Raw genomic sequence first — 9,235 nt, forward strand, 5'->3', positions numbered from 1 at the left:
GAGCAAGATCAGCAGACCATCCCGCCCACGCCTTCCAGAGCTGTCATTTTCCTCTCCGCTAACTGATCTCTTCCTCCGAGGGGATCCGTCGTCATTCCGGGAGATTTTCAGGCCCCGCCGGGAGGCTCCACCAACCCCCCTCCCCACCCCCGCAAAGCGCACAGACCATCGCCTGAGCTCTCCCCCTCCTTACCAGCCTGTGGGTGCAAATCCTCCCTTCCTCTCTCCTCTCCCTACCCCCTCCTGGCTCCGGCCCCTCCTGCCCTCTCGCCCTCTCCTCCTCCTCCTCCTCTTTCCCTTTCCCGTTAGTTGGAGGGTGGACTTCGGCCCCCCTTCCTGACGTCACCGAAGGGGGGTCCGCCTCCACCTGTACCTGCCGGGCCCGGAATCAGAAGCGCCTTAGACGGCTCCGCCGGCAGCTCCGGGCAGCACCTCGATCCTCGCGACTCCCGCTCTCTCGCCCGCCCCGTCGCGCCAGGTCTCTGTCCCCACGTGCGCCGCCCCGTCGCCATGTCCCTGCTGCTGGAGGCCGTCGGCTTCTTCCTGGCCACCGTCGGGTGGGCGCTGCTGGCCGTGACCCTCTTCAACAGCTACTGGAGGGTCTCCACCGTCGCGGGCAACGTCATCACCACGTCCACCCTCTTCGAGAACCTCTGGCAGAGCTGCGCCACCGACTCCACCGGCGTCTATAACTGCTGGGAGTTCCAGTCCTTGCTGGAGTTGCCGGGTAAGGCGCTTCCCCCACCCGCCCGCCCGCCCCCTCGAGCAGCGCCTTCCGCACCCCTGCCCCCGTCGGGCGGGGACCTCCGTGTGTGTCTCTCGGTGTGTCTTGTGTGGGTGAATCCCCAAAGGAAAGACCCCCCCCCCCCTCTCCCGAGGCTAAGGAAACGGCCCCGACGGGGTCCCCGGGACGCACCTGTGCTTTTCTGAAGGCTCCTCCGCACGCCCGTCCCGTCCCGCCAAGAAGAGCAAAAGGGCCGTTTCCCCTGCAGAGCCGGCCTCGGTGGGTTCCCGGGCATCCAGGGTCCCCTTCGACGGCCCATCGGGGGCGGAACGCGTTGGTTCCGAGCGATCCTGGCCGTGCCAAAGACCCGTTAGGACCTCTGGGCGACCCCAGCAAGGGGTTTTCAAGGCAGAAGCAGAGGTGATTTCTCTCCCCCCCCCCCCACCTGCAGCGCCTTCCTTGGTGGTTTCCCCTCGACGGGGTGCGTGTGCGTTCATTATTGCCAGATGCGTGGCGATGCTATGTAACCCAGTGGACTTTCGGGGCGTGCGAGAAACGGAGGTGGTTTTCCCTGGCCTCTCTCTGCAGAGCCTTTCTCGGTGGTCCCCACCCGGCGTGGCTTCCGAGGCCACGGACCTCGCATGAGCTGTCCTTGAAGTGGGGCAAAGGGGGGCGCGGGAGAGGAAAGAGCCAGCCCTGCCCCACGCAGCTCTCCCCTCACCTGGTCTTTGACGTGGGGCCTTGTAGAGTGGGCACCTGCCCCAGAGTAAACCCCCACCCCGGTGGCTCCTGCCCAAAGGAAACCGTCTCGGCCCCCAGATGGGCTGCTGTGCAAAGTTCAGAGGGGCACCGGTTGCGATCCCGTGCCTCGGACTCCTCCGTCTCCCTCATTTCAGGCCCCGTTTGCTTCCGAGGTGCCCGTCTCTTCTCTACATGCCCGGTGTTTGCAGGTGCTGTGCCGGTTCCCCCGCCCAGCGGCCCTGGCCGTCTTTCCCTTCTAAATGCTTTTTTGCTCCCCGGGTGTAGCAGACGTTGTCCACCTTCGCGTAGAAGGGGGGGGGGGGGGAGGAGGGGGGAGATTTACTTTGTGGCCTCCCATCCAAACTCTGCTTAGCTTCCGAGATCGACAAGGTTGGGTGAAATTGTGTTATTCCAGGCGGGTGGCTGCTGATGGAAAGGTCGGCCTCCTTTGTGTGTGTTCAGAGCTGAGCTTTGTAGGCTCGGGGACGTCGGGACGGCCTCCCTGGAGCCAAGAAACCGTCAAGAAGAAGAGCTGGTTTTTACACCCCGCTTTTCACTACTCGGATGAGCCTCAAAGCAGCATACAAATGCCTTTCCCCTCCTCTCCCCACCAGAGTTGCTCTGTGAGGCAGGTGAAGCTGAGAGAGCTCTGAGAGAACTGGGACTGCCCCAGGGTCACCCAGCTGGGAAATAAAACCCAGCTCTCCCAGCGGCCACTGGCTCCAAGGGCACCAGCTCGTTGTTTGACTCCCCCTCACCCCCCCCAAAAAAAACTGGCAGGCTGGGGGAGAGGCAGCTGGAGACAGGACCCTGGTTATTATTGGGAGAGCCAGCATGGTGGAGAGAAAGCCAGTCTAGTGTGGTGGTCAAGAGCAGCAGACTCTAATCTGGAGAGCTGGCCTTGATTCCTTTCTCCAAATGCAGCCAGCTGGGCGACCTTAGGCCAGTCACAGTTCTCTTAGAGCTGTTCTGGCAAAGCAGTTCTTTCAGAGCTCTCTTGGCCCTGCCTACCTCCCAGGGTGTCTGTTGAGGGGAGAGGAAGGTGTTTGTCAGCCATTTTGGGACTCCTTCGGGTTGTGATAAGTGGGCTATTAAAAAAAAAAACATTCTTTTTCTTTTGCCAGATATTGGCTCAGCTTGCTCTTCTGGGCAGTGACCCGTAGGGAAATTTCCTTGTAAGTTAAATGGCCAATTCTCCTTGGTGGATTAAGGAACAATTTTTTGGCTAGGGAAATGTGTCAAATCAGCATTCCCTGTGACTGATGTGAGGGGTGGTGGTAGGGATGCCAACCTCCAGGTGGGACCTGGAGATCTCCTGGTTTTGCAGCCCATCCCCAGCCAAAATTCCCCTGGGAAATGGCTACTTTGGAGGGGGGGACTCCGTGGCATTATGCTCCAGTGAGGTCTCCCCTTGCCCTAAATCCTGCCGACTCCTGGCTCCATCCTCAAATTCTCCAGGTCTTTCCCAACACGGAGGTGGCGACCCCAGATGGTGGTATCATGCCAGACTGTATAAGTTATTCTATTTTTTATAAGCTTCATTAAAAAAAAAACAATTGGAAAACAAAGGAAAAAAAACATAAAATAGAAACAGAAGATCTATGCAGGGCTAAAAGAAAAAAAATAAAGAAATTTAAAGAAGAGACTCTCCAGTTTTCTCTATGACAAATATAGGTAAAATTACAAACATCACTCACTCTGTAATTGCAAAAGAAAAAAGAAAAGCTCTCCTTGTTCTGTTATCTTAACCTCCCCACTTAATCCCCAAACCCACAAATCAACTGTTCTTTCTGTTTTGTGCAAAAAGTTTCCACCCCCTTCCGCCGTCTTAATTTACATCATGAGTCAGGTGCTGTCCTTGCAGGTCATGATTGAGATAACTGAGCAAAATCTTGATAGAACTCCCCTGAGCATGTGCAGAGTTAATCTTCTGCAATAACTACGGCTAACTCTTCTCTCTCCTGAGAAAAATGTCTGTGGCAAAGGGTCAATAAAGGCTGGAGCAAGCAACATCTTTCGGTGGTTGATACCCACCAATTTAACAGTCAGACATCCAACAGGTGAAGCTTCACCCAGCATGGACAGTATTGTAATAAGGATAGCTTTACCTGTTGAATTTCTACAGTCAAGGAATTCTACAGAGCACTGTTTAAATGCTGGTCTGATCCTGTCATTAAGGGGCATTTGAGTTTCGTTCAAGACAGGTTTGAGCCCTGGTCTGTCCAGCCTATTTCCTGTACCTGGATCAGACCACATGATATGATAACACAGAGTTCTGGAGCATGTGCAGAGGATCCTTCTCCTGCAATTTCAAAGTGGTCGGGTCAGAGGCTGTACCTGCATTTTGGGCCGTTCCATTTCACAGAAGACTTTGTACATTTCATGGCCCCTGGGCTGTGCTCTTTATTTCTTTCTGCGCTTCCTACTTGAAAGCGAGGATCCTCCTATACCCTCGGGAGGAATGGACTACAGTCCATGGGTACTTCTGCTGGAAGGCTATTTCGGTCACCTTTTAAGGGTCCTCTGGTGCAGTGCAGTGAAAACAGTGGCAGACTGAGGGGCCATTGAGGGGCCTTCAGACTGTCCCAAACACCTCGCCTACCTTGCAGGGTGGTGGTTTTCATGGGAAAAGGGAGGAGGGGGGACGGTGCTCTACCCTGCCCTGAATCCCTACCTGCAGAGAGAACAGCGGGAGGTTAACAAAGGGATGTAAAGGCAGGGACCCTGTTTATTTTGGTATTCTGGGGGGTGAGCTTTTCTCACCTCTCCCTTGTTATGGGGCCAGGTGCCAAGGCCTTGGTGAGGCAGCCATGCAAACAACGTTCTGGCGGAGATACCAGTCCCGAAAGGTCAAAGACTGGGGGGTGCCAGTCGGCATCCTGGTTTTCTGTTTGCAGAAGGGTTCCGCTGGATGTAAAAGGAGCCAAACAGGTGTATACCTCCCAGGGAGACAGACAGGCCAAGGGCAGGATCTACAGATCCCTCTCCGCTCCCAGGGGGAGGGTTCCAGTGGAGAAGCTTTCGGGGAGGAGAGAGACATGTGATTGGGCTGAGAATTCCTCTCCCCACAGCAGACACTTTGCGAAGTAGGTGGGGCTGAGAGAGCTCTGAGAGAACTGCTCTGAGAAAACAGCTCTGAGAGAACTGGGACGTGCGCGTGGTAGAGGAAGGGGGAATCTGACCCAGTTCTCCAGATTAGAGTCTGCCACTCTTTCACCAGGGCACCATGCTGGCTCTCACGCTGGCTTATGATAACAGGGGAGGATCGAAGCTGGACTCCCCCCCCCCCAGCAGTGCCGGGGCGAAAGAGGGCTGCCAGGGGACACCCGGGGAGGCATGGCAAAACCAGTCACTTGCTCCTTCCGTGTTTATTTTATTGCCGCGCCCCCCTCCAGCACAATGGGGCTTTCTTCCTTCCACAAAGAGATGGAACTGAAGCAGAAAATGGATGGAAAAGGATTTAGATCTCACCGGGTGCTGAATGCTTGCCCAGATATACATCAGTTTCAGGTGTGCACAGAACCTGAGATGGCCTCCTGAGGAAGGAGCCTGTGTCCTGGCGAGCGACAGGGTGGTGCAGTGCATAGAGCATTCCACTGGTGCTCTGGAGATCCGAGTTCAAATCCGACTCTGCGCCCCTTAGTCAGGGAGAACATTCTGAAGCTGCATTCCCACTTTACCTGATAATCCCCAGATTAAGATTCCTGTTATTATGGATAACTGGTCCGAACAGCACGGCCACCTCCATTAAACAACAGTAAAAAGATTTATTTGGGAGCTGGCTAAAGTAGCTAAGTACACCAATCGGGTAAAGAAATAAAATAGCCACTTTGGTAAGGACAGATGTCTTGTTTCACCACTTTTATTACAAAAGCAACTCAAAAATGTAGAATTGGACCACGGATACCTTGTCACAGATGCCACAGGCAGGCCTGACCTCACCAGATCTCGGAAGCTAAACAGGATCTGCCTTTTTAATACTTGGAAGGGAGACCCGAAAGGAAACAGGATAATGCTATGGCGCCCATCCTCCAGGGCAGCCTTTTTCTCCGGGGGGAACTCATCTCTTTTGTCTGGAGACAACCTGCAACTACAGCTCTCCTTTCTCCTCTCCAGCCTACCTGCAGGCGTCTCGAGCGCTCATGATCACAGCCCTGGTGCTCGGCTTCTTCGGCATCCTCTGCGCCATGGTGGGGATGAAGTGCACCAAAATAGCCGAGGAGAGCTCCAACGTGAAGGCAAAACTAGCTGCCACTGGCGGTTGCCTGTTTGTCTTGGCTGGTAAGTAGGGCGAAGGGGGACCCCTCCGGGCAAGAGGGTTGCTGTCTTTTAGGTCTGCACGAAACCAGTTGCTGCTGTCCTTCCCCCCTTTTCCCCTTGGCCCTTTCTCCTTTTATGGAGCAGCCCCTGTGATCCTGGGTTTCTTGACTTCCTGAGTGCTTCCATTCCACTGGCAGCGGTGCCTCCTCAAAATGCCAAAAGACAGAGATACCCCTCTTTCGGCATCATTGTGTACCCCAATCCCTTTCAAGCTCAGCCCTATCGCCTGCATTCACGAACCTGGATGAGCACTTTCAGTGCGAAGCAGAGAAAAGCAAAACTGCATTGTTTGCAGCCGTTACCGCAAAATAATTTCGAGGGATAACTTTTTTCATGGAGTGACGGGGAGGCGGTTCACCCTTTACTTTTGGCCACGCAGCGCTCCCATTGGCCGCCTCCCAAGAAGACTTTGTCTCCCCCTAGTGGTGATGACTGGGATGTCCAGTTGCTTGCCTCAGCTAGCCGAAGTCATTACTCTTTTAGTTCTCAGGTGAACATTGCGCCCCAAACATGACTTCCTGCCCTGATTCACTTTCATCCTCCTCCTTCCCTTGCCTGCTCAGGTATCTGCGGGATGGTGACGGTGTCTTGGTACGCCTTCAACATCACCCGAGACTTCTTCAACCCCCTCTTTGTTGGCACCAAGTAAGTCTGTCATGGGGGGGGGGCAGCTGATGGAGAGGGGGGGAGAGAGAAAGGGAAATGTCAAAACTGAGGGAGAGGGGGGATTAGCTCTTCAATGCCGTTTTCATGGCTTAGTATCTGTCCGTAGCACTTTACATCTTGTTTAAGAGCAGACCGTCACCGTACACTCCGGTGTTCACCCGGGGACTAAGCGGAAATAAATAATCTTAAAAGGCCACATGGACCAATCATCGAGATGTGCAATATTTCATATGCCCATAAATGGGCTTAGGTCCAATCCGCGATGCTCAGAATTTGAACGCAGTGCTCAGCTACAGTAGGAAAACTAACTTTGTAGCTGGTGATCAGTTGTAATTTCAGAAGATTTCCAGGTGCCAGCCAGCGCTGACACGCTTTCTTGGTTTGCACAGGTACGAAATCGGACCGGCCCTCTACCTGGGCTGGAGCGCATCGCTGCTGACCATCATCGGAGGGGGCTTCTTGTTCAGCTCGTGTCGGGCTCACTCTTCACCGGAGAAAAGGTGAGGCAGGATTTTGGGTGGTGGTGGCAGGGGCGTTGCGTGAGGCCTGCTGGAGTAGAAGAGATGGTGGCCTGCCTGGCCTGTAGAGGAGGCAACGAAGCTGCCCAGCAAGGGTGAGAGGCTATATCACCCTGAAACATGCTTAATCTCGGTGGGTATTCCTTGGAAACCGACCCACAGCTAACCCCGGCTCCTCCCTCTCTCCACTTTTTCTCTCTCGACAGCTACAACTATCCGTACAAGGGCACCAAGAGTGCCATGTCGGCCGCAAACACGACACCCGCCCGCCCCCGGGTAGAGTCTAACGCCAGCAGTGTCGGGAAGTACGGCAAGAACGCCTACGTTTAGGACTGTGCCGCGGGGTGATCCCCAAAGGACACTTTCTGAGACTTTTCTCAAGGACCAGAACCTGGAAGGTTTGAAGGTGACTCACCTTCTTTCTGCCCTCCCTTTGGACGTTTTCCGGAGCCCTGCGGATGATGGACACTGGATGGAGCCACGGAAACCACGTTTCTGCATCATGTGCGGCCCTGCGAGATGCTGCGTCAAACCCGGTTATTTATTGAGCTGGCTCTCTGTTCTCTCCTGCACGGACCTTTGGGTTTCTCCGTGGTGTCATCTGGTCATCCGAGAAAGGAGAGGGGCAACAGTTCTGGCTCACGTTCCGATCTAGAACCCTTTGTCCAGATTCCGGAGGTTTGCAGAGACTGTGAGAGCCCAGATTCACCAGACCAGTGGGGCTGTCAAACTTTTGGAAGACGCGAGTCATGCAGAAAGGCCCGGCTCAGGGGCAGAGCGCAACTCAAGTCCCACCCACCCACCCAGGAGCAGGACCAGGGGTGTCAAAAGGGGGGAGCCCAGTGTAAACAAAGGGGGGAGCGAATGTATATAATACTAATTTGTCTGAGGTGGACCGGTGTCTCCACTTCTCTTTCTCTGGCTGCGGAGGTATCAGAGGAACATGTAGGGCAACCAGTGGGAATGGGGGAAGTGGAACAGGGGACAGCAGCATGTGTGTGTTTGTGTGTGTGGGGGGTGTCTTGCTACTCAAGGAAGCCCGTCCACATTAGGAGCAAGAGTAGCAGAAAAAATTGCCAATGAAGACTGCAGCATTGAGAGAAGCTGCTTTTGAGGCACACGAAAAGCCCGGGCGGAAAATGAAAACCAGCTGCAAGGAGAAACGGAAGGGTCAGAGATACTGTTGGGGTGTGGACCACCTTTGTCCCTTAGGGAGCAAACCCCAATCCCGACGGTGTGACCTGGGTTGTGGCAGAGTCCCTTAATGTAAATATATTTAACTCCAGGGTGCCTTCTCAGGGTGTAGGCGATCCCCTTGGGTGTAGCCCTGAGGGGGCTGGGTTCACAGGGGGCTTTGCTTCTGACCCTATTCAGAAGATTGGGGATAGCATTATGAGTTCCTGGTTGCTAGAAGAAGGCAATCCAATTGCAGCCTGCGGCCAACTCCCCATCCCCGAGATCTTGCGGCCATCCTCAAAAACCTCTTCAAGGGCTCTGCTCATAAACACTTAGCCTGAAAGGGACTCTCCACTCCTGACAATGGCCCAGAAGGAGCTTTCTTTCAGCACTTCATCCTGGATGTGTACAGAAAGTTCAGTAGCAACTTTCCTCCTTGGGGCGAGTGCCTATTGAAAGGCACTCAGCTTAGGGACAGGGCAGGCTTTGGCCTCCATCCAACGCCTGGCCGCTGGAGCAACTGGACAGCCTCAAAGAGAAGGTGATTTTGACTTATGAGGGGCACACGGGGGAAGGTGACCCCCCCTCCGGGCCAAAAAGAGCTGGGTTATTTTATACTCCACCCTTCACTACCTGAAGGAGTCCCAAAGTGGCTGACGAACTTTCCAATTCCTCACCCCGTGAGAGGCACCCTGTGAGGCAAGAGGGGCTGAGAGAGCTCTGAGAGAACAGCTGTAAAGAGCTAGGGCTGGCCCCAGGTCACCCAGCTGGCTGCATGTGGTGCAGAAGTGGGGGAAATCAAACCCTGTTCCCCAGATTAGAGGTTGCTGCTCTTTAACCGCTATACCCCGCTGAGCTGGCTTGCTGGGAGGGCGGTCTGAAAATCATCAAAATAAATAAAAATATAAATAAAATCTGTTGGCTTTTCCTTGCATTTTCAGTGTTTTGTATGGACCCCGAAATATTTGCGTGTATCGCCTTGGAACGTCAGTGTGTGACTCAATTTGGGAGCAAACCGGGTACGTGGCTGGCCGACATGTAGAAGAGTGGGGAATCAAGCCCGATTCTCCGTATTACAGGCTGCTACTCT

The 9,235-nt window shown here is 54.4% G+C and overlaps 1 protein-coding gene across 1 annotated transcript; it reads left to right on the forward strand.

Moving 5' to 3' along the window:
• Window positions 1–386: 386 nt before the first annotated feature.
• Window positions 387–9,059, forward strand: CLDN15 (claudin 15). Its single transcript, XM_077314947.1, has 5 exons — window positions 387–727; window positions 5,582–5,746; window positions 6,349–6,430; window positions 6,841–6,951; window positions 7,176–9,059. Exons 1-5 carry the CDS (start codon window positions 511–513, stop codon window positions 7,297–7,299), a joined length of 699 nt encoding a protein of 232 aa, XP_077171062.1. The 5' UTR covers window positions 387–510; the 3' UTR covers window positions 7,300–9,059.
• Window positions 9,060–9,235: the final 176 nt, after the last annotated feature.

The sequence above is a fragment of the Paroedura picta genome, chromosome 16, assembly GCF_049243985.1.
Source record: "Paroedura picta isolate Pp20150507F chromosome 16, Ppicta_v3.0, whole genome shotgun sequence".
NCBI classification, from domain to species: Eukaryota; Metazoa; Chordata; class Lepidosauria; order Squamata; family Gekkonidae; genus Paroedura; species Paroedura picta.